General features: G+C 46.4%; 2 protein-coding genes across 5 annotated transcripts in view; both read left to right on the top strand.

Moving 5' to 3' along the window:
- Nucleotides 1-7,610, top strand: part of glra3 (glycine receptor, alpha 3) — a 51,200-nt gene extending 43,590 nt beyond the window's left edge. For 3 of the 4 annotated variants that reach the window (XM_004538664.3, XM_004538665.4, XM_076885431.1), the window contains one exon: nt 560-5,470. In XM_004538664.3, coding sequence (XP_004538721.3) covers nt 560-886 — 327 coding nt within the window. In that variant the 3' untranslated portion in view covers nt 887-5,470. Of the gene's footprint in view, nt 1-559; nt 5,471-6,987 lie in introns of those variants that run through there. The other variant, XM_076885432.1, reaches the window with a different exon arrangement.
- A 48-nt stretch (nt 7,611-7,658) lies between these two features.
- hpgd (15-hydroxyprostaglandin dehydrogenase) lies at nt 7,659-22,710 on the top strand. The gene is made up of 7 exons (XM_004538667.6): nt 7,659-7,985; nt 8,376-8,499; nt 11,202-11,308; nt 15,641-15,737; nt 19,096-19,172; nt 19,261-19,424; nt 22,158-22,710. The coding sequence occupies exons 1-7, from the start codon at nt 7,674-7,676 to the stop codon at nt 22,279-22,281; spliced, it is 1,005 nt and encodes a 334-aa protein (XP_004538724.2). The 5' UTR covers nt 7,659-7,673; the 3' UTR covers nt 22,282-22,710.
- Nucleotides 22,711-23,971: the final 1,261 nt, after the last annotated feature.

Here is a 23,971-nt window from a genome sequence, read left to right as displayed (position 1 = left end):
TACTGATGGCTGACATCTCTCTGCACATTTAACTGAAACCGCAGCTGTAACACCTGAACTAATCTTTAGATTATTTTTGTGAATCAATGGCTCCCAAAAACATCTTCATCCTTATTATGATCTCATATACAAACATTTCTCGGCTCAGTGTCGTCACATTTCTGCCTAAAATTTGATTCAAAAGCACGCGGCAGGTGTAAAGATACCTTTTGTAATTTCCTCAGCAGAGTTTAACTAAAGCTTTCACCACCAGGGGGCAGAGTTTAAACTCTGAGCTAAACTCTTAACGACTCGTTGCACTGCTGGTTTCTCTTTAACGCCTCACAGCTGGTGTTTGTCTGTAGGTCAGCTTCAGAAGGTTTTAAACAGGAACGTAGAGAAAGTAGCTCCGAGCACCAACCCGAGGAAATCTGAATTCATTTGCTTCTTCGTTTTTGTGCTTCGGTCAGGTGTGGTGCCTCGCTCAGAGGCCAAACCGGTGAACAGATTCACAAATAATCCGTGACCCCCTACCCCTTCCTCCCCTTGCTCCTCCTCTTCCTCCTCGTCTCTCCAACAGGAAGGGGGGGCACATGAGAGCAGGCTGACCCCTGCTGCCGCCGTGACCTCCACCCCGAGTAACAGCAAGGAGTCGAAGGCCAGCGCCAACAACGCCGTGAGTGCACTGAACACGCCGGGAGCCACGGCGCAGAACGCTACCCAGAATGCACCTGCAGCAGCCAGTGGGGGTAAAAGCATGGAGGAGATGAGGAAGCTGTTCATCGACCGAGCCAAAAAGATTGACACTGTGTCGAGGGCCGGCTTCCCGCTGGCCTTCCTCTTCTTCAACATATTCTACTGGGTCCTGTACAAGATACTGCGGCACGAGGACGTGCATAAGCAGTAGAGACAAAGGACGAGAGATTATTCAGACGCAGGCGCACGAACATCTGCATTTCCTTTTCCATGAACCCCAGAGAGCCAATCAGGATGATCTTTGTCATGAAGGATGGATAAACTGGATCTCTGCCTGAAAACCACAGAAAACTTTTTTAAAGGTTCATCTAGTTAAAAATAATCTTCTGATAGTCTTTGATACCAAGTCTGTGATGTTGAAATTAAAAATGTTGTTGAAGAGTGCGTGGCAGACGTGACGGAGCAGCAGACAGGGCGCCACGTGTCGGGATTACGTCCTCCACGTGGAATTCATTCTTTTCCAGTCTGATAATATTTTAGTGGTGGAAAATCTGACCTGCCAAAGACAAAGTGGGGGATTTCAGTTAACTGAAACCAGCTCGATCAATAGCGTGAAGGATACTGTGACTCACGGCCAGCTGGGCTGAACGTCTCAACCACACGTAAGTGCGAGAAACTGCAGTTCCTCTAATGGCCTCTAGAGGGCGGCGCCAAAAGTGAGTCAGCGCCTGTAGACTCGTAGACCATCTGGTCTCTGTAGCTGATTTCACCATTTGTAACAACTCTATCCATTTAAACTGTAAGGCTTCGCATTATGAGGGGCGTGGCCTCGTGATAAACAGGTGGGTGGAGACACAGGCAGTGTATCAGTCAGCACAGTGGTCTTGAGTTTGAAGCACAGCCTGCAGCTTCACTTCCAGGTCTGCTGTGTTGTGTATAACAGGTGTGAGGATTCGATTTCCCTGAGAGGCCCAGACGCTGATGCAGTCTCAGCGATCACAGGTCTGCTATCAGCTGAACGTAAAACTTCTGGAAGCTTAAAAGTATTTAGAAAAATAACCAGTAAAAAGACAAGTGTGTAGATATCCTGTGTGCTGTGGACGTATCTCATCAGCATACTAATGTAAAAGTCTGAAAAAGCCGGATTCCCAGACTGAAATGCGGCAGGCGGCGTGCAGCTGAGCTCGGGCTCCGGGTGGAGAAGTGCAGCTTAGATCTGTCTGTCTCTGCTACAGTTAAAGCCTCCGTCGCTCCACCGCAGTCTGAAGTCTGAAAAGTGTGAGCTCGTCTGTTTAATCCTCTGAAACAATACTGGTTCAGACAAAGACTGCACATAAAAGACAGACAAAGACACTGTACCATAGTCCTGAGTTTTCTGTGAGTTTTAGTATTGTGTCTGTTCTCGTGACAGATCGGTTTCAGATCAGCTCAGGCTGACCTGATCTGAAACCGCCTGGAAAGAAGTGAAAGCCACAAACCTGAGAAGGACTCTGATGTCAAAGCCTTAATGTTACCGTTCTGGCTGCCAAAGGGGAAGCGATTACATGAGCTAGCCTGGTTAGCAGACTGCATGTAAGGGTGTGGCAAAACAAAGTGTCATCCAAGTAAAAACCTTGAATTTCGCTCACCAGATACGACTCCAAGTGCAGTGACCTCACAGCAGCCATGTTATTGGTCACATGATGTCATGGCTCCAAAAGGCTCCGAAAGCACAAACACGGTCCAGAGGTCCAGTTCAGGTGAAGCTAGCAGCCGCCTGTGTCGCCATCCACCTGCTGCAGAGGCGGGAGTCTATCGGGACTGGCTCACTGCCTCTAGTGGACGTCAGAGGAACTGCAGCGCTGGTTTCATCTTTCAGCTGAAGATCAAAACACTTGAGCCGCCCAGTTCAGGTTTCCTCTCCGTTTAAAGTGACGCTTGCAAAAGAAAGAACAGCCAAACAAAAGCTGTGCATCTTTGCAGCTTTCTGTCACTCAGCATCATGGGATCTGTGTGAGTCAGGTTCGATGCACCCATTGTGAGAGTTGTCCTTTCTGCACTGATTTCCTCCCTGACACGCTGACAACGCCCTGATGTTTCATTACAGATGTGTCATACATGCTTACACGACCCACACACTCAAACCTCACTGCGTATGTCGGGAGTGGCCGTCCCACGCTGCGGCGGCGGCGGCGCACAGTCACACTGGAAGCTCACACTCACTCCCTTTAAGAACATGCGAGCAGCTAGACCCAGGTTCATCACATTTCCAGTCTTCATTTTCATTTTTTGTGCGACAGAGTTTTGACATTTGAAATTCATTTGGAGAAAGTGTGAGGTGCAGTCAGTCGCTTCAGCTTTGTGACTTTAGTTCAGGTCTGAAACGCAGCGATTCTCTGCTTTGCTTGTTTTTGGGATGAATTACTGCTGGCTTACATCACTTTGACCGTTCACGGACTTTCTTTGGAATTTTGTTGTGTTTTCTAGGAAGCAGTGTGGTAACTTTAATTACTTTCAGCTGCTGACATGAGCAGTGAGGGGGGAGCTGCAGCATTCAGTCATCTCCTTTTATATCCTGCTGCAGTCATTTGGCACGTTTAGCCAGTTTCCTAATAATGAAACCTCATTTTCTGCACAAAGTTCACTGACACTGTGTCACAGTGACGTAATCGCTGCAGCAGCGCAGGGAGAAGGCTCCAGGTTTGAGGACTCTGCAACGAGGTGAGGAGGCGAGATTAACCAAACGTTGTTCAGGTGTCTTCTGTTCAACAGGACTCGGGTAGTCGTGGTCAGCCTGTTCCAGCTGTGATGCCAGTTTAGCCCTTTTATTTGTTTTTGAGAAATCTTTGTTTGTTTAAAGCGAACAGAATGTGATGGCGGCACAGTCGCACGCTGCTCTCCTCTGTGCTGTGTGCAGCACTCCTGTTGAACCAGCTTCACGCTCAGGCCACGTTTGTCCAAACTGTTTCCTGGAAGGATGTTCAGTTAGCTTAACACGACGCCGTCGCTGCGTTATTTACATCAGTGTTTCCCTCCCAGAAATATTTGCATAGTTGTGATGAAAACAGCCGGCCGTCTGCAGCTGTGTGCAGACTCTGCATCACATCCTGACTGTGCACGTTTGCGTCATGTCTCTCATTTCTGTGCTCGTGTCCATCGTCTTAGTCCACAGTCAGATGTGCTGATTACTGCTTGGTATAGCGTTAGGACACAGTCGGTGTGGAAATCTACTTGTTTTGATGATGTCCCAGTTGCGTTGCTGCTTTATGTGCTTTGATTTAGTGTTTTTGGTCAATTTTATGTAGCATGTGTTTCAATCAGCTGATTTTCAGAGAGTGAAATAAGTTCAGATTTAGCAGCTCAGGTTCAGAGTCGGCCTGGAAAGAAAGGCTGTGGCACAGGGAGATGACACTGTGACGTAACAGGTGTGTAATCTATTACATCATCTTTACTTTTTGTATTAGAGATTATGGTAAATGGCCTGCATTTGTATAGCGCTTTACTCAGTCCCTAAGGACCCCAAAGCACTCCACACTACATTCAGTCATCCACACATTCACACACTGGTGATGGCAGCTACATTGTAGCCACAGCCGCCCTGGGGCGCACTGACAGATGACTGATGTATCGGAATTTCAGGAGCGGGACCACGCCTCCAAACACGCTTCTCCGGCTGTCACCTATATCGGTTCCCCCAGTTCTGCAAGCCGATCATTCTCGTTTACATGCCCCTCCCTCCTTGTTCTCCACTCTTTAGCTTCTTCACTTCTATTTCGTCCACGGGGATCCGCCCGGGAGCCTTCGCCAGTCCCCTTCGAGGCCTTCCCCAAACCGCAGCTCAATTCATGTCAAAGCATCACTTTTACCTGCTAAAACGCTACCAAACTTACATGAGGACGTGGGCCCAGCTGTGAAAGATAATTCGTTACATCATCCATTACATTAACTTAAAGCGGCCTCGTCTGTTCTGTTAAAAAGACCATGTTTAGCTACGTGTCACAGCCTGTATAGAAAAGATGGATTTTGTAACACTGCCAAATGTTTTTAGAGCCAGAAGTGACCGTACTTACAGGAGAAAGTTATTAGCTAATGCTAGCCAGCCTGGTTAGCAGTCTGCATCCACAGGCAACAAATACCAGCTGATCACTAAAATCACATTAAAAACCTGGAATTTCACTCAGTAAAACTGTTCAGACTTGTTGGACAGTAACCTCACAGCTGACATTTGATGGTCAGATAATCATTAAAACAGCACAAACACTGTCCAGACGTCAGTTCAGGTGAAGCCTAGCAGACAGCTAGCAGCTAAAGCCGCCTGTGTCCTCGGCCTATCAGGAGGAGAACGTGTTTCTGCGGACTCACTGCTGGAGCCTCTGCTGGACGTTAGAGGAACTGCAGCCTGTGTAGATGTTTACTTCTGTTGGAGCAGTCGGTCACATGTCCGTCACTCTGGATGAGTTTACAGCACTGTTTTCACTCTGTGACACACACACACACACTGTACATTTGTGTTGTCGGTCCGAGGTTATTCATTTCTTTGAAACACAAATAAGGTTTAAAATCTTTAAACGTTCATATCGATGTGTATCTGGATCTGTGTGCTTTGTTCTTTTTGCTTCTGTTTTATGGGCCGAGCGGCTCATACAGACTGTCTGAATCCAGCTCGGCTCTGGAGCCCCGAGGTCCCTCGCTGCATCTGGATACGAAGAAAATAATTTCACAGCCATTAATTTTGCATCTGTTGTGTTTGTATTTCTACTTGCGCTGTGGTGAACGTGTCAATTTGTGGACATAAAGTTGTCGAGCTGTGTGCGTACTGCGACTCTTTGTTCACTGCACTGTAAAAACAAAGCCGACTGCCATCACGTCAGAGCCGCTTCGGGTCTGACAGGTTTTATTTCATCACCGCATCCTTGTAGTCGTTGAACATCCGTCAAACATTCCTTCTACATTCCAGTTCAGAGCGCACACACACACACACACACGTTTTTGTAAAATAAGCTGTGCATATTTTACATGAAACTCTCTCAGACTAAAATAAACTTGGGAGCCACTTCTTAACAACGATGGTCTGCTGTTTCTTGTTTCTAGTAACCGTAAGAGACAAACGTGCTTTCTGCACGTCGCAAAGAGGAACTCAGATGGACCGCGCTCCGGTTTTAAAAGGTTAAAGTTCTTCACGAGGGCTCTGCAGCACCTGTAGCTCAAAAAGCCTCAAAAGACTTTAAGATCCAGAGACGATCAATCAGAGCCCAGAGCGTCTGCGATTATAATCAGTCAGAAATTTCATAAAATAATCTCAGAATTGCTCGATTTATTATTTTTGTCTCACACTTTGTCTTTTACATGCTCCCCTTTAAATGTTCTCTCTCGTGTTTCGCCTACTTTAGTGTGTTTATACCACCTCACTGTTATCTGATAACGAAGGCTAACTTTAGTCCACTATTGGATACGATTAGAGAAGCTCTATAGGGATATATGCTCGTTAGACAGGAGTCCATTGAGATGAATGGTCCCCAAAGAGGATGATTCCTGTCCACTCGAATAATAACTGAAGGTTTAGTTCTTCCTTTTGGAATTCGTGAGGACTGGATCTTGTGGATATTATGAGCTCATTGCTCTTTTAGACATACCTGTATGGAAACATAAGACCTCCTCAGTTTGGGTTCATATTGAATCATCAGTGTGTCTGAAATGTGAAGCCGACTGGAGAACGAGGAGCTACTGGACTTTCATCAAGCTGAGCAAAAGCTTTAAGATATCTCGAAATGTCTCTGCAACAGTGTCGACGTCTCTGACATTAACAAAGCAGATCTTTGTTGTACAGACAGACCGGGGCGAAGGATTTGGGAGGACTTCAACTATCTGGGAAAAAACAACAGTTTAAAATCCTGCACAGACTTCGTCTGTGACACAGTCGCCCTGATTCAAAGCTTAAGCTTTGTTCACCTCCATTAAGGAGGAGCTACATACTAACATGTATACACGCATCGTTGTTATTATTGTTTATGTCGTGTTGTTGCTGATTCCTTGTATTACTGTGCATGTACTGTTGTATTTGTAAGTGCATACACAGACTTAACTCGCTTCACTTTAGCTTTATCACTACAACACAAATGATTTCCTAAAGGTGCATTAATATCTCCCGTTTCTGCTGTCGCCACCTGCTGGCCACCAACAAGAATGCAGGTTTAGGAGAGCAGAGCAGGAGGAACATGTGTCCATCTTTATTATCCAGTTTGTGCACAGCGACCTCACTTCCTGTGATGTTTGCCGTCCGGTCCAGGCTGGCCTCACCTGGCACACAAAATATTGCCTCTGCTGCTGTTTCAGGTCCTCGGAGATCCCAGAAATCTAAAGAGCGCCTGCTGAACACGCTGCAGATCATCTCCAGATCCAAGAATGAAGGAAGGATGTACAATAAGAAGGTCAAAGGAAGAGAGCGTGTACAGGAAGTCAGAGGAACGGAAGCGTAGCGATGTTCCTCGATCTAAAGTGTGCAGAATATAAATAGTGAAGTTCATGAAGATACAACAGCTTTTCCTTTCCTCATGTGTCTTTATTATTTTTAAAGAATAGAAGGAAAACACACTGGAGCGGGTGGTATTTTCACATATTTGGTCATTATCAGCTGCTGGTTCCCATTCAGTGTGAGAGTGGACGTGCAGAGACCTGAAGCTCGCTGTAACGTATCCCCGAGCTGCGCTGCCGCTGTTGTGTAACGCCAATTAAGCCTCGCAGGAGAAAAACCAACGGTGAGGAAGAACAATGAGAGACTGACAGCTCTTTAAAGAAGCTGCTGTCTGAGGTTTTGTCTCTGACATGTCCTGAAATGCAGACTTTATATAAACAGCAACACATTTCAGGAGCTCAGGTGTGCTGATCAAACAGGAGGAGGGGAGGAGAAGAAAGGGCGTGGAGGAGGAGCCGGGAGGGCAGGTACAACAAGTTGGATTAAACCTGTAATTATTATTCTACGGAGTTTACTTAACCTCTCCCTCTCTCGCTCTCTCACACACATGCAGTGTTTGTATAGACTGATAAGGCGAGGGGGGAGGGGGGGGAGGAGGAGGAGGGGAAAACAGCTTAGCCAAAAGAATAAAAACAGAGCGGTGAGAAAACATGTGATTGAGTTGGAGAGAGAGCAGAAAGGTGCAGGAAGACGCAGAGCAGGAGAGGAAGAGAAGAACAGTCACCGAGAGAAGAAGAAGGAGGAAGAGTGCAGCTGTGCTGGGAGCATGTCTCTGAATGGGAAGGTGGCTCTGGTGACGGGGGGTGCTCAGGGCATCGGCAGAGCTGTGGTCCAGTCACTGCTGCAGAGCTCAGCCAAGGTCGGTACTGCTGCAACTTTTGCTTGCAGCTTTTAGTTTCCTTCGATCTGTTGTGTTTTTCATCTTTTCACCTCAAAAGCTTTTTTTCTTCAGTGTTTGACTTGTTTTTTTAACAGGAGCAGGGTTTCAAAGGTGAGTCTGTGGTTAATCCAGGTTAATCTGTAATGAAATCATTGTGAAAGACTCGCTTCTCTGCAGCAGCACGGGCGTTTCAGAGAGATCAGTCATTTCTCGGAACTTCCTTTGCCATCTGTTTAAGTAAATGAATGTTTGTTTCCGTCTGAGCTGCACAGTTGTGAAACCACAGGACTAATATAGTCTGCTGAGCAAAGTAAGTGTTGCACTGTAACCAAAGTGCTGCAGAGTCCATCTCAAAGTTCTGTTCTGCAGGTGGCCATGGTGGACCTGAACAAGGACCTCGGTGAGGAGTGCAAGGCCCAGCTGGACGCCGAGTTCGGAGAAGGAAACTGCACGTTCATTGAGTGCGATGTGGCCAACGGAGATGCGCTGCGAGGTAATTATGCCGTGCCGTAAGACGCGAGAAAAGAGCTGACGTCACTCTCGTCAAAGCTTTCAGTGTGTCAGTGCGTTTGGCAGCTGTTCAGTTAATTGTGTAATGCAAACGCAGCGCACCGCCGAGCCTTGGACAACGAGGAAGCGGGCTAATTTAATTTATCACAAACCTGTCACCGAGGTCAAACAGAGCTCCGAGTTTTCTCGCCGCTCCCAGAGTCCCGCTCAAACTCAGCCTGTCCTGTGTTTGATTTACAACCACATGACCTTTTATTTTTCTCCAGTTACCTTCTCCTTTTCTGCTGCTCTGCCGGCGCTGTTGTGTGCTAGTGTGTGTGTGGGGGGGGGGGGAGGCGTGCCTGGGTGAGAAAAAGGAGAAGCCGAGTATTTAAGTGTGTGTAAGTGAAAAAGTGTGTCACAGAGTGAGAGAGGAACAAGGATTCATTGTCTGACACTGAAAAAGTCTATCCCTGCAGGCAAACGGCTGTGGAATGCTGTTTGCTGTAGCTCCTGTGTGTGTGTGTCTGTGTGTGTGTGGGGTAAGGTGAGATTTACCATGTTTAAATGCACTCATGCATCTTTGCAGCTCTGTTTTGTGTCTCTGCATCTTCAGCACTAATTGCGAGGTGTCCAGGTGAGGAATGCGGAAGACACGCAGGTTTAACCCTCTCCGGTTTTTCCCTCGGGGTCTGTTTCTGCTGTTGCTGTTAGCGTAACCAATCGTGCGCGCCCACATGCAGAGATAAACCGGCTGCTGGCGGCTGATTGCGTAACAGCATGATGTATGTGCCCCTCAGTCACAGCGTGTGCGTTCGGCCGACACGTCTGACAAGTTATTTGGGTGTAAACCCCGCGGTGTCAGGATTCCTGCTCTTTGCTGAACCTGTAACTGAAACACACACAAGCTTTTCACACGTAAAGTAAAGTGAGTCCTCTCGAAGACTGCAGTGTGTAGTTACATTTCAGGAAGTAGTCAGGCCACTGACACTTCTTGTGGTGAACTTTAAACATTTTTACAAACTGATCTCTACCTGCTGCTCATGACATCACAGCCAACTGGAAATGTGGACGAGTTTTCCAGCTGGAGGTTGTTTGTTTTGGCTTGGAGTCTGGCTCTGGTCCTGAGACTGACTTCCTCCTCAGCATTTCACTTTTAATTCAGTTTCATTGCCTCGAAGTACTTTTTATTGTACAGTAATACACAACACCAACGGCTGCTGCTACCCCAGACAACCCGGTCCTTGGACACCCCGAGGTAGAAGAAGTCAGCACAGAGGTCAGCTGGGGGGTGCTTAATGTCAAACCTAGTATGCTTGATACCAAAACAAAACCAGCACATGTAGGTAGACCCAGAATGGAGGATACATATCTCATGTGGGCGATCTGGAAAGTTTATCTTGGTCAGCTCCATGATGATTGGCCCCTCTTGGTCAGCTCCATGATGATTGGCCCCTCTTGGTCAGCTCCATGACGATTGGCTCTTCTTGGTCATCTCCATGACGATTGGCCCTTCTTGGTCAGCTCCATGACGATTGGCTCTTCTTGGTCATCTCCATGACGATTGGCCCCTCTTGGTCAGCTCCATGACGATTGGCCCCTCTTGGTCAGCTCCATGACGATTGGCCCCTCTTGGTCAGGTCCATGACGATTGGCCCCTCTTGGTCAGCTCCATGATGATTGGCCCCTCTTGGTCAGCTCCATGACGATTGGCCCCTCTTGGTCAGCTCCATGATGATTGGCCCTTCTTGGTCAGCTCCATGATGATTGGCCCCTCTTGGTCAGCTCCATGATGATTGGCCCCTCTTGGTCAGGTCCAGGTCCTGTCTACATCGCCTTCAACTGGTGCAGAACGCTGCCGCTCGCCTGTTGACCGGTTCAAAAAAAAGAGACCACATCACTCCGGTTCTCTGCTCTCTCCACTGGCTCCCAGTTGCTTTTAGGATTGATTTTAAAATCTTACTGCTGGCTTTTAAGGTTTTAAATGGCACTGCACCTTCTTACCTGTCAGAACTCCTTAGTACTTATCGCCCCAGGAGATCTTTGAGGTCAGCCGATCTGATGCTTTTAGATGTTCCCAGGTATAAATTAAAGACAAAGGGAGAGAGGGCGTTTGCTGTGGCTGCACCCAGACTGTGGAACAGTTTACCTCCTCACGTCAGATTCTCCAAAAGCCTAGAAACTTTTAAAACTGCTCTTAAAACTCACCTCTTTTCATTGGCTTTTAGAAAGGTTTAATTTATTTGTTTATTTATTTTTTTATTTGATCAGCGAGGTGTTTTACGAAATTGTGTTCTATTGTATTTTTATCTGTATTTACTGTACAGCACTTTGGTCAGCCTTGGTTGTTTTTAAATGTGCTCTATAAATAAACTTGACTTGACTTGACTTGACATGACGATTGGCCTTTCTTGCTTGATGATCAGCATCAATTCGGCTGAACAGCCAGACAGCGAGGGTCCGGACACTTCCAGAGTTCTTGGTAGTAGCTCGGATAAGTTTGGCGTGTTGAGAACGATGAAGCAGATTAAAGTGTAAACTACATGGTGCTACGATGGTAATGAGGCTCTGTTATAACAGCGAGTGCAGTCTTAATGAGTGAAACCCTGTTTACATTCTGATGGGAGCTTGTCATTGATGTTTTTAGAAGTTCCTGTATTAGCGTCTGAAATCACCCCATTTTGATTTCTTGTCTCTGTGGAACAGACACCTTCCAGAACACCGTGGACCAATTTGGCCATCTGGACATCGTCATCAACAACGCCGGCATCACCAACGAAAAGGACTGGGAGAAGACCATCCAAGTGAACCTGGTGAGATGGCAAACCAAAATAACACGCATGCTGCCTTAATGCATGAACGCTAGATCAGACTGATGCCCCGGGGGTGGTGCATCAGAGGAAGCTTAGCATGCCCATGATATCTTTCCCCATCAGCACCTCACTGATGCTCACCTGATGGAGGTGCAGCATCTGACCAATCGCAAACATGCATTTTACAAAGGATGATAAATCTGTAAGATAATTGAAGCAGAAACATTTGCAGCTTTATCTCTTTTTGTGCTTTGAGGAAAAACCTGAGGAAGCCTAATCAGAAGTATTATTATGTGCAGCACTTTGTGATTCTGTCTAGAAAGGTGCTATATAAATAAAAAGAATTTATTTATTTATTAAAGTAGCATAGAGCTTTTCCTTTCAGATCGCAACTCAGAGGATCCAGAGCACACCGCTCTTTTAGATCCTCAGCTCTTCCTGAACTGTGCAGGTTTTCCAGGCCATGTGGAATAAGGAATGTCGGGTGTAACCTAACACTCAAAGAAGGCAGGGAGTCAAAACATTTTTCAAAGTTAGATTGGAATGTGATCCAGATAGAGCCACAGGTCACAACACAAAAGTTTATCCTGTGGCAGCAACTCACTTGAAAATAGTACAAATGTTGCGTGTAGTCGGGGAATGTCAGCCTGTCAGAAGGTGAACGGTTGGATTCTTCTCATGGTGGCGACGAGGCTCCCAAAACTGCAGGTCCTCATCGATCCATGCGTATACATACAGAAACTGAAAGCGGTGACTAAAGTACTATCAGCCTCATCTTCTGACATTTTGTCTTATTATAAATTCAGCCCCACGCTAACCCGCTGACATCACATCCTGTGTTGTCCACCTTCATTCTGTGTCAGTGCCAACAGGGGGCGACACCGGCACTTGCTGAATAGATGGCGGAAATGACTTTCCTGATAAGTTCATTGGCTTAGCCAGTCGTTTCTAGTTTGGCTGGTAAAAATAACACTCTGTCTGCGGCTGTTGTTGGTCACCTGTCACAAATACCTGCTCTGTTCACCTTTGACCTCTGTGTTACAGCACGGAGAACCTCCAGCTCTCCATCTAATAGAAAGTAACGACAGCTCAGGTTTAAAGTGAAAAAGGACATGAAAATAGTTCAATCGAGATACTTCAGCTCAGTTTGAAGATCCGGACCAGTTAGATTACTTCAGCTGCTTGTGACTTCACACCAAGCCACAGTGGAAAAACACGAGCTGCGCGTCTTACCGTGGATCTTTCCTGCTGTATAAATAAACATGAGTTTTCCTTATTTTCAGTCACGTATCTCTGCTCCAGCAGTGAAGGCTCATGTTAAACATGACCATACTTCAGATAATAAGGTCAGTGTACAAGTCCTCTCTGTGAGCCAAAGCTCGGGCTGCAGACTGCTCTAAACCCTCGGTTTCACAGCTCGTCTTCCTGTTAGCTCTAAATATGTTTCAATAACAACAGCTGAATTGAACTGCATGATGTCACAGAGAGGGAATATCCTAATATGGTCTTCTCAGGCGAATGGCTGAAATCTGGGCCACAGAAGCTCTACATACTTGCTTTTCAAACGTTTGTTTATGATGGGCAGCCAATAAGTGAAACGTTGGCTTAAAGACAGGTTGGCCTTTAAGGGGAGGGGCTAAAGCAGCTTGTTTTAAACTGAGGCACTCATACGGGGCCCAGTACAGGACTTATCAACTGTATTTGAGTCTGACAGTGGACGGTGATATGGGACTGACACAGTACAAGCACAAGAAGGACTAAAAAAAGCCTCTTTCTTGCTAACAGCACAGCTGGTCGACGATGGGATCCACCATCGAGACTCTGTAAAGTGTGGCCCGCAGAGAGACCTGATCTCTTCTCACAACATACCGCTGTGACTCATTGTTCCTGAATTGGCTCCCGTTCACATCAGCTGTTGGAGTCAGACTCCATCCAAGTTCCAGTTCGAGGATACTTTCCTCCGCTTAGTTGCATATTTGGGATGTTTTAAGTTTTCAGATGTGAACTTTCGACTCCAACAGAACTGTATGAAACGCAAATGTGGGACTTAAGATGTGATGGATGTGCATTTATGGAGCACGGCATGTTACGTAAAGGCCCTTGCTGTGATAGCAAAATAAAAGTCTGCCCATACAGTCAGTGATGCTTTGGCACTGGTAGCACTGGTAGCACTGGACCGGGAGCTGCAGAAAGGGAAATGTGTTGCAGTGGTTTGTATCACATCTGTCTGACAGTGTGTTCATGCAAACGAGGCGTCTTCTTAAAAACAAAGTTAGTCATGGACTTCCTGAGACTGATACTTTTTACATTATTCAACTCAACTTTATTTACACAGCAAATCACAACAGCAATCACCTCAAGGAGCTTTGTATTGTAAGGTCGACCCTACAATAATAGATACAGAGAAAAAGCCCAACAGTCATATGAGCAGCACTTTGGCGACAGTGGGAAGGAAAAACTCCCTTTTAACAGGAAGAAACCTCCAGCAGAACCAGGCTCAGGGAGGGGCGGGGCCATCTGCTGTGATTGGTTGGGGTGAGAGAAGGAAGACAGGATAAAGACATGTTTTCCTTAGAAAATATTATTATAAAGCACTACATATGTATTCATTGCTATGCAGATGATGCCCACCTATATGTATCTATGAACGCTTGAGCAGGAAATGAATCAAACTACTCAGATTATGATTCGAATTCATATAACTTTATTAATCCCAGAGTTCACAGCCGACCCAGCCTACGCTCTCACAGCCCACTGTCTTTAAACTCTGATTTCAAGAGCGGAGTCAAAGCAGAGGTCAGGAAAAAATTCGATGAATAAAAAGAACAAAATAGATTAACAGCGTGCTCAGAGGGAGCGTTTCTGTACTGCTGCGCCTTAAACTGACGGTGATGTTTGATTCTGTGTTGAGCTGAGTTCCTCATCGACGATCGTTGTGTGTCTGGCAGGTCTGTCTGAGCCCGTCTTTGTGTTGTGGTTCCTGTCAGCCCGTCATACATGCTTTAATCAGTCACAGCCTGATACTCGGATAAGAGCTGATACACTGCTAACCACTTTAAAGGTGCGCTGTCTCACGCTGTCAGTATCACTTCTCTTTCTTAAGCAAACTTCAGATCTGTCAGACCATTTTCATTCCAACACTGACATCAGCTAAACCAAAGCAAAAGTTTAATTCATTAAAAAGTTTTCCATCTTTGTTTTCTTGACTCTCGGGTAAGTTCACACCTGGTGCCCCAAAGAGCTGTTTGTCTTTGGAGTCGGGTCCATTTATGCAGCCCTGCTGGTCTCAGACTGGGGGAGTGTTTGTGTGCACGGCCGGGTGTTGCCTCCTACACGACTCTGTTAGGAGCACATGAGTTTGGTATATTCAGCAGGTCATTGCTGGAGAGGAGACCAGGTGAACACTTCACCTGTGCTCTGAGTCCTGATGCTGCTGGGTGAGTCACCTGACTGCTCACCAAGTGTCTGTGGGCAAAAAACAATCTGCTTTTGTCATGGTCCTGGGTCGTTGACCCAGCGTTTTGTGTTTTGTGATTATTTCCCTCTGTTCTAGTTATTCTGTGTCCTCCCCCCTTGTGTCCGGTTCGGGTTCTAGATTTCCTGTTTTGTTCTGAAAGTCTGTGTCTGTTGTCATTGTGTTCAGCTTGTGTCCTCCAGTCATCATGTGTATTCAGATCAGCTGTTCTTCCCTCCTGTGTGCGATTACCCGATTACCTTGTGTGTGTATATATAGTGGGTGTCGGTCTGTGTTTCTTGGTATCCTGGTCTGCGTCTCTCTGCTCCGCTCTCCGTTTTGTAAGATTTCAGGTTTGCTCTTTAGTTTCTCCCAGTTTAGGTTTCCGTTTGTAATTACTTATGCTTCATTGCCTGTTTTTGCCACCGCCACCGTGTAAATAAACTTCACTCGTATCATCAGTTTACTGCATTTTGGGTCCTCCTTTTCCTCCACTCCACACAGCTCACTCCGCCAGCCGTGACAGCTTTCTTTTATTTGTTGTTGTTTGTTGTCCCTCAGTGCTTCATGACTCCATGCCCAAACACTTTTAACCCAGTCTTCATCCAGACCCCCTCCTGCCCCCTGTTTTGGGGGCCTATAACATGACAGTAATAATGTGACACTAACTGGAGCTTCAATAACCGCATCATTTCTGTTGCTGTGTCAGCTGTTCTGCCAGATATGTGAGCTAAAGAAACAATTCTTTGCAGTCAGTGAAGAGTGAGAAGCTCGTCTTTAAAGCGTGTTATCAGTGGGTTCACGCATGTTTAACTTCCTCATCACGAGCGCATGCCTCAGTTTACAGCTGTGAACACTCGTCTTATCTTTGTCTGCAGACCTCGGTCATCAAGGGAACCTACTTGGCTCTGGAGCACATGAGCAAAGAGAACGGCAAGCAAGGAGGCACCATTATCAATGTATCCTCTATGGCAGGTAACACGCACACGTGCAGAAACATGTATTATTAAAACAACAGACACTCTGCCAGGCTTTCAGATTTCATACAGCGATTTTTGTTCAGGGATGTTAAAGTTCGCCAAAGATTACACGACAGTTGTGTCCATAAGGCCACGGCGGCGTGTGACTGCGCTTCGCCTGAGTCGCTGCTGCTGCTGCGGCGAGCTGCCAGTGGCTCTGAGAAAGAGGCGCCCCCACTCATCACCCTCCAAAATCAGCTGACTAATGTTCCCAGTGCAAATACAACAATCAGCTTTTTCTTCCTGTTCATTTCAAAGGGCAGAGGGCAGCGAGTCAAAGGTCAGCAGAAAGCTCAGCTCAGTCTGACCTCATCACAAGGACGTTTTCTGCAGCGGCACACCCGGGCGCGCTTCCTGTCTGTCAGCTTTTCTGCTTCTATTTTGTGCTGCGAGCTGAGCTGAACGCTGCGCTCGCCGCTGTGTCTGTGAACCTTCTTCACTGTGCATGAACCCTGCAGCTCTTTAGAGACCTGCAGCTTAAAAACACGACAGCGGGGCGTCAGCACTGACCTCGTCACATACTTGGAAGCAAAATGGTGCCCTTCCTGAGTAACAGCAGATATGAATGAGTGATATGAGCTCTAGGAGTGGACCAGCTGGGAGCACCTGGCTCTCCGCTGACTTTCTCCTTTCAGAAAATGTGGCTGTGAGAAATCTGTCCTCGCTGGAGGCCTGGCTCATGGAAACATTCCTCTTCTTCCTTGGATGTGGGTGTTGTGTTAGAAACACATGAAACAAAAAGCAGCTATGACAGGTTGGCAGATATCCACCAGGGCTGTGGATCGCTCCGTCATGGAAAAGTTCATTCTCCTCCAACATCTTCTCTCCATCACAGTCCAACACAACAAAGACGAGTCCCGAGCTCTGCTGGTGTTTTATTGTCCTCATGCTGCTCTTTAAAGGCCTGCGAGAGCCGTGATCTTCCTCTACAACATCCCACGCAGAGCTCCGAGGAAGCTGCGTTTTCTGTGGGATTAGCGCCGTTTATGAGACCAGAACACTTCGGGATGTCCCCTCATGCAACGGCAACGTGCTTCATTGGAGCAAATAAACTCCACGTAGGCGATGATTAGATGAGACAGATTATAGTGAGTTCCTGTGTGGTTAGATTACACACAGACACACACACTCCTCATTATGTTGCAGTGACTCGTATCTGCTGTCCCGCTGCAGGCTGCAGATCCAGGGTTGACCCTTCCTTCGTTGTTTTCGCGGCCTCGGGTCTGGGCAGAGGTCTTCGAGCAGGTGTTAGGTTCCAGGTCAAAGGTCGCACTGCTCTGTGCCGTAAAAATATTTGTGTTTCACAAAGATTCTGAGTGATGTTCCTGTGGGAGAGCTCCCAGCTACAGATCGGCTGACAGTTATTAGAACTTCACGTCACGCCCAGGCAGTGTGACACAAAGCTCAGCAAAGCCAGGATATCTTCTCTGTGGTCGCACGACGGTGGTCATCAACCCGATAAAGAGAAGAGAAGATAACCTTTATTAGTCCCACGCGTGGGAAATTTGTTTTGTTACAGCAGTGGACAGTTGTATAGAGAAAGAACACTGGAATAATATATCTATGAGACATTGTACACAATAGAATAGAATAAAATAAAATACTGTATACAATAGGATAAAAATAGAAGACAAATGCTATATACAATATGAGTATAATACAACGATGGCAGGAAGAGTTTTGCACTTAGTGTTATTGCACATGTGTGGATGAGTTTGATCAGCTGGAGTCTTTATTATGGAGTCTGACAGCAGTGGGGAGGAAAGACCTGCGAAATCTCTCCGTCCCACACCGTGGGTGCCGCAGTCTCCCACTGAAGGAGCTGCTCAGTGCTGTCACAGTCTGCTGCATGGGGTGGGAGATGTTGTCCATCAGGGATGACAGCTTAGCCACCGTTCTCCTGTCACTCACCACCTCCACTGGGTCCAGAGGGCATCCTAGAACACAGCTGGCCCTGATCACCCTGTTCAGTCTCTTCCTGTCCCCAGCAGAGATGCTGCTGCCCCAGCAGACCACACCATAAAAGATAGCAGAAGCCACCACAGAGTCATAGAAGGTCTTCAGGAGTGGGCCCTCCACCCCAAACGACCTGAGTCTCCGCAGCAGGTACAACCTGCTCTGCCCTTTCCTGTAGAGGGCGTCTGAGTTATGAGTCCAGTCCAGTCTGTTGTTCAGATGAACACCAAGGTACCTGTAGCTGTCCACAGCCTCAATGTCCATACCTTGGATGTTCAGTGGTTGCAGTGGAGAATGCTTGTGCCTGCGGAAGTCTACCACCAGCTCCTTGGTTTTACTGGCGTTGATCTGGAGGTAGTTCAGCTGGCACCAGTCCACAAAGTCCTGAGTCAGACCTCTGTACTCCTTGTCGTCCCCATCAGTGATGAGGCCGACTATTGCAGAGTCATCAGAGAACTTCTGCAGGAAGCACTGGGTGGAATTGTGGGAGAAGTCTGCAGTGTAGATGGTGAAGAGGAACGGAGCCAGAACCGTTCCCTGTGGGGCCCCCGTACTGCAGACGACCCTGTCCGACACACAGCCCTGAGCCCCGAGGCCGACGCTGTCGATGTCATTTCCTGTTTTTATCCTGGTTTCTCAGAGTTGAGGAGATGAACCATCCCCGGGTCATGTGACACTGGTCCAGCTGTGATGTGTGTGGATTACAGATGATCCGTTTGGTCAATAACAAAGTATTTTTCTATCGGCTTTGTTCAGAAACATATCTGATTAACGTGGAGCCGCTCAGACGATTCTCAGGCACGTTTTCATCGTCTGTGCTTCACGTCAGAATTTAATCTGTGTTTGTTTTAATCATGCATCATGATGTCGATCTAGCACAGCTCAGCCTGCACTAACAGCAGACATGTGGTAATCATTTCACCCTCATCCCACTGGTGATAACATCAGTGTGTGTGTGTGTGTGTGTGCGTGTGTGTGTGTGTGTGTGTGTGTGTGTGTGTGTGTGTGTCTGTGTGTGTGTTGTTCATTTGGATGTGGTCACATGACATTTGTGCAGCCAGGTCGCCGGTCGTTGTCTTTGTTGTTCTCGTCATCGCACTGTGAGGACAAAGTGAAGGAAATGTGTATTTATTATGAAAGCCTTCACGGAGCTGAAACAGCAGCGAGTCACGCGGTGACTGTTTCATCAAAGACAGGATGCTCGGACGGGTCTCTGAGTCGGGTTTAATCCCAGTAAACCCGGATCAGCTGAGCCTGCGGCGTTTAAAACGAGGTGCAGCTGCAGCAGCTGTGTTTGGCCTGCATGTTACAAACTGTGATAACATCGTGTTTTTCCCTCTGGGTCTTTCCTTTTTCAGCCTTCATGCATTCCCCTCACCAGCCCGTCTACACGGCCACTAAACACGGAGTCATTGGCTTCACCAGAGCGATGGCGGTAAGACGCACACACATTAGCGAAAGCGCAGCACGAAGCCTTTCGGGATGAGAGGGCCGCTCAGCAGCTTGTTCTCGTGTCGCTGCAGGACGCGGCCATTCAGGGCGACTACGGCGTTCGCATCCACGCGCTGTGTCCGGCCTTCGTCGACACGCCCCTGCTGCAGTCGGTGGAAGACGAGGACAACATGGGCAAGTTCGTCAAGTTCAAGGACGACTTCAAACGGAGCATGAGCAAGTTTGGAGTTCTACAGTAAGTCCATGTGCCAGTCAGCAGCAACGATCACCAAAACTGATGCAAACGTGTTTATTAAGGTGCCTGTTTAAAGCCTCGTGTGGACGATAGAGGAACTGCAGTTTTTGGCACATCAGCGTTAGCTCCAAAGTTTGGCGCTTGTTGCTGCTGCAGTGTTTCATGTGTGTTTTAAACCTCCTGCAGATGAACGTTGGCACATTGCAGTCCGATCTGGTCTCACCTCAGCTGTCTGCGCTACAGCAGCAGCTGGTGTCAGCTGAGTGTGCTCAGGGAGCTCAGAGGTCTGGGTGAGGACGCGACATTCAGCTTCATATGAATGAAGCTGGACGAGTGAGAGACCTGCTGCTCAGCACGGATCAGATCTGTTCTTAACTCCGCTTTAAACCCGTCTCTGCTCTGATTGCATCACTGCTGTTTGAAAGACTTCTTCTCTTTCAGGAAACCCGATGAAGCGTTTGGAGCGGTTCAGTCCAGCTGTGAGAGACGCTGAACAGTGTCCACACTGTGCAGAGAGCACGCTGTGTGCAGTTTGCTCAACGCTGTGAAAGCTCTGCAGGAGGGAATCATTTAGTGTCAGAGGAAATTGAGTCCAGATGACTTCCTGAACACATGTGGATATATGCATCTGTACATCCACTGACTCGCTGAAAGAGGGCAGAACAGCAGCTGTAGTGTTTTTAGGGAATGTGGTGTTTACTTGTGTTAGTCACTCTGTAAAAACTCAACCTGCCTTTGGAGACAACAGTAAATCCCCATGATGTAAATCGTTATATTTTAGTTCAAAGTTACGGTGAGTTTAGTTTGAGTAAAAGCTTTCTCAGTGACTTCTGAAAGGCTGAACTCTGGAAACAAAGGAAACGGCCAACAGGGATCCACAGTCCTCCACGATGTTACACAGTTGCCTAAATAAGGATTCAGACTCCTGACTGAGGTTCTCCTTCCTCAGATTAAGATTTGGAAGCGTTTATAGTTTAGACTAATGTCAGTTTGAGGATAAATATGATGTGATGGTGGCACTGAAGTGGCTGCAGTGGGTTTGAGATGAGAGTCGTCTGTAGTCGGTGTTGACATTTGAATCAAGAATGTTCTTAATTTGACTTAAATCATGGAGATAAGTAACGGGAGGATAGTTTGTTAGGGTAACCCGCTGGGTCGGCCTTTATGTTCAGGCGAGTTCAAATATTTGAATCAAGTTGTTATGGTTACAGTTGTTTGCTGAGTCACATTTAAATCCAGTTAAGAATTATTTGAATTAAGTGGTTGAGACAGGATGATCCAGTAGGTTCAGCAAGTTTAAAGAGCTCATTGAAATCAGTTGTTTGGATTAGTTTGGATTCTATTCTGGGAGCCAAGATAATCCATCGATTTAGCTTCAAATCCAGTTTTAAAGCTAGGAAAAAGTTCAGTTTTATTTATATAGCCCCAATCCAGGTCTTTATGTCTTTAAGACATTCCTGCAGTTTAAGGCTACGTCCACACGTACACGGGTATTTTTGAAAACTGAGATTTTCCGTTTTCGTTTTAAAAAATAATCCCGTCCACACATAAAGGCAGAAATGAAGGAAAACGCTGCTATGAACATGCCAAAGCAGCAGGTGGCGCTAGATTCCTAACCGTGCAGAAATGTTGGCCAATCAGAAGTCTAGAAGCCTCGGTGGGAAAAAGTAAACAAAGCTGGGGCATAGAAGCAGAACCGAGTCGTATGTGTGGAGGGACAGTAACTGTGTGTATATGTAAGCATTTAAACACTGCAGAGAGTAGAATTAACAGTATTGTAGAAATTCATTTCACCGAAACAATAACGTGGCGCACAGTGTGACGTCAAAAAATGCGCACACCTTTGACGCTGCGTTTTCTGCGTTTTCTGCGTTTTTCTCGTCCACACGTAAACGCAAAAACTGAGTTTTCAAAAATATCCACCCTGGCCGGAGTTTTTAAAAATCTCCATTTTCAGTGACCAAAAACGCCGTTTACGTGTGGACGAAAGGTGCAAACGCATAGAAAAATCTGCGTTTTCAAAAATACCCGGGTACGTGTGGACGTAGCCTAACTCATTGGTGTGTGTTATCTGGCTTCATGGACAGATAGAGCTGGGTGTCATCTGCATAGCAGTGTAAATGTATGCTATGTCTTCTAATGATGCTGCCTAAGGGAAGCATGTAAAATGTAAACAGAATTGGTCCTAGCACTGAACCCTGTGGAACTCCATAATTAACCTCAGTGTGTGAAGAGGACTCTCCATTTACATGAACAAATTGTATATTTTTACCTTATTTTACACGTTGCTGTAGATCAGGGGTGTCAAACTCAAATGGGCCAAAATTCAAAACAGGAACAAAGTCGCGGGCTAACGTTAATATTTATTGAAAAAAAAAATCTTCCTCCAGATATAAGAATGAATCTTTTCTTATGGACTCAAATAAGTTTTGCTGGAAAAGTGAATATGGAACAAGCAACGCTTAATACTAAACAATATATATATTAGCTGTATAATACCAGTAGGCCAGCTCTAATAGTAATTTGGTATGGCTTCGTGGGCCAAATGTAATTAGGCTGCGGGCCAAATTTGGCCCGCGGGCCAGAGTTTGACACCTATGCTGTAGATAATGATGTGTCTGTGGGATGACTTGTTTCTCTAATGGTTAAAATTTAATTTGTGAAGAGAGTCATGAAGTCGTAATTTGTGATGCAAAAACAACAGCGTGTGTTTTTCTTCTTGTTGACCTGCAGGCCGTCGCTGATAGCAGAGGGCATGATGAGGCTGATCACGGACACCAGTCTGCACGGAGCGGTGATGAAGATCACCTGCTCCAAGGGAATCCATTTCCACACCTATGAGCCCATGTCGGCCTGAGCTCCACACTCAGGACTCACATGCTGAAGGAAAGATGCGGCGCTCTAACCCGTCTGACTGCAGCTCACCAGAGACGCTCGGGACGACACGTGGACGCTGCAGGAGCTTCAGTCAGAACTGCGTCTGTTTGGATTCGAATCTTTTTTATTTAATAATCATCTGCATAACATGAAAACAGTGATCATACAAACAATATCCAGCAAGCCAAAGTTACAGATGAGTTTTTTCGTTTTTAGCTAATTGTTTGTGCGTCACAGGAAACGCTGGACCGTCACTGTGGTCCACCTCAGAGATGACGGCTTCTTTGATTAGTGTTATTTAAAGAACTGTAACAGTTACTCTTTTATAGCTGGTTTATGTGACATGTAAACACAAATAAATCAATAAATATGGAGTTTTGATAACCTAAACAATAATTGTATGCTAACATTTGTAGTTTCACAATGTCTGTTTATTTTCCGTGTTTTAATATTTATTCACAGCCAATACGTGGTACACGAGGAGTGAGGTCACAGTATGCACATCACCCATTGGTTTGTAAAATCCAGTTTTTAGACTGCAAGCTAGCTTGGTTAGCAAAGCGTGTACATGGACTGTAAGGATTAAAGACGCCTTGCCACCCTAACTTCTTGAACGTGGAACTGCTGGGGCAAGAAGTTTGCATAATTAGGGGCGTGGCCTCTTTGACGGAACAGGCCGATGGCCGCACAGGCGGCTGTAGCTGCTAGCTGTCTGCTAGCTTCACCTTTGCTAACTGGAGTCCCTGAACAGAGACCTGTGAACCGTTGTTGGAGCCTTTTGGAGCATTTTTAATGTCATCATGTGAGGTTACTGTAGTAACAGACTGTCCAAGAAGGCGGAGCTCCAGGTTTAGTGCCTGCACTAATTAGCATAAGGTCACCTCTAAGATGGCGTGAGCCAAAAACCGGCATTAAGTCTGCACACAGTGGGTAATTTCAAAGTTGTTGCTTCCATCTTTATCCATAGTATAGGAAAGTGTGTGGAAATGCTTAGTAGTCTTTGATATTCTTCATATCAAATATTACGCTTCCAACTCAGTCTCCCATTTAAACACAATAACGGCGGCGGTACCCTAAAATTATTCCTCCTGCAGATGTGTTTCCTGGACTTGAGCTGGTTTTTATTCTGATCATCTTCTTGTGTGGCTGGAGGAACATATTTGATACTCATCACTGTGTCAGTCCAATACAGAAAAACGACTGTGGCAGCAGCATGCAGCAACTTTATTTGTACAGCGCAATCCTTTGTGTGTCTTTATCTCCTCTGAACTGTGGGCTGGGACACAGCGTCAGTCAGCCTTAGCCCTGTTTTCACTGTTGACATTCCTCATAAATCCTTGGCCAATTGAATCCTTTCACCGTGGTGAAAATGTTGGCTTTTTCCCAAACTGGGCGCTCTCCAAGAACCCGTGTGTGGTTTGCATGAAGTCACAGGTTGTCATGAAGAGACGGGTATAAACAAAGAGGTTCAGTGAGGCTGATCTCACAGCTGCTGTGCTGAAGTTTCCCTGTGAATGAATCCACAAAGACATGAAGTGATTTGTGGTTATGATCGTTGTCTTTTCCTGGTCTGGCTCTCCAGTTATCGTTCTACAGTCTTTGGTCTGTAGAACGATTGGTCCCCGACGTTTAAGTCTGCTTTCTTCTGACTGGCTGCCCCTCACAGAAAT

This window comes from Maylandia zebra, linkage group LG6 (assembly GCF_041146795.1).
Source record: "Maylandia zebra isolate NMK-2024a linkage group LG6, Mzebra_GT3a, whole genome shotgun sequence".
NCBI lineage: Eukaryota > Metazoa > Chordata > Actinopteri > Cichliformes > Cichlidae > Maylandia > Maylandia zebra.
The sequence above is the reverse complement of the archived record's forward strand: the minus strand, read 5'-3'. Positions and strand labels throughout refer to the sequence as shown.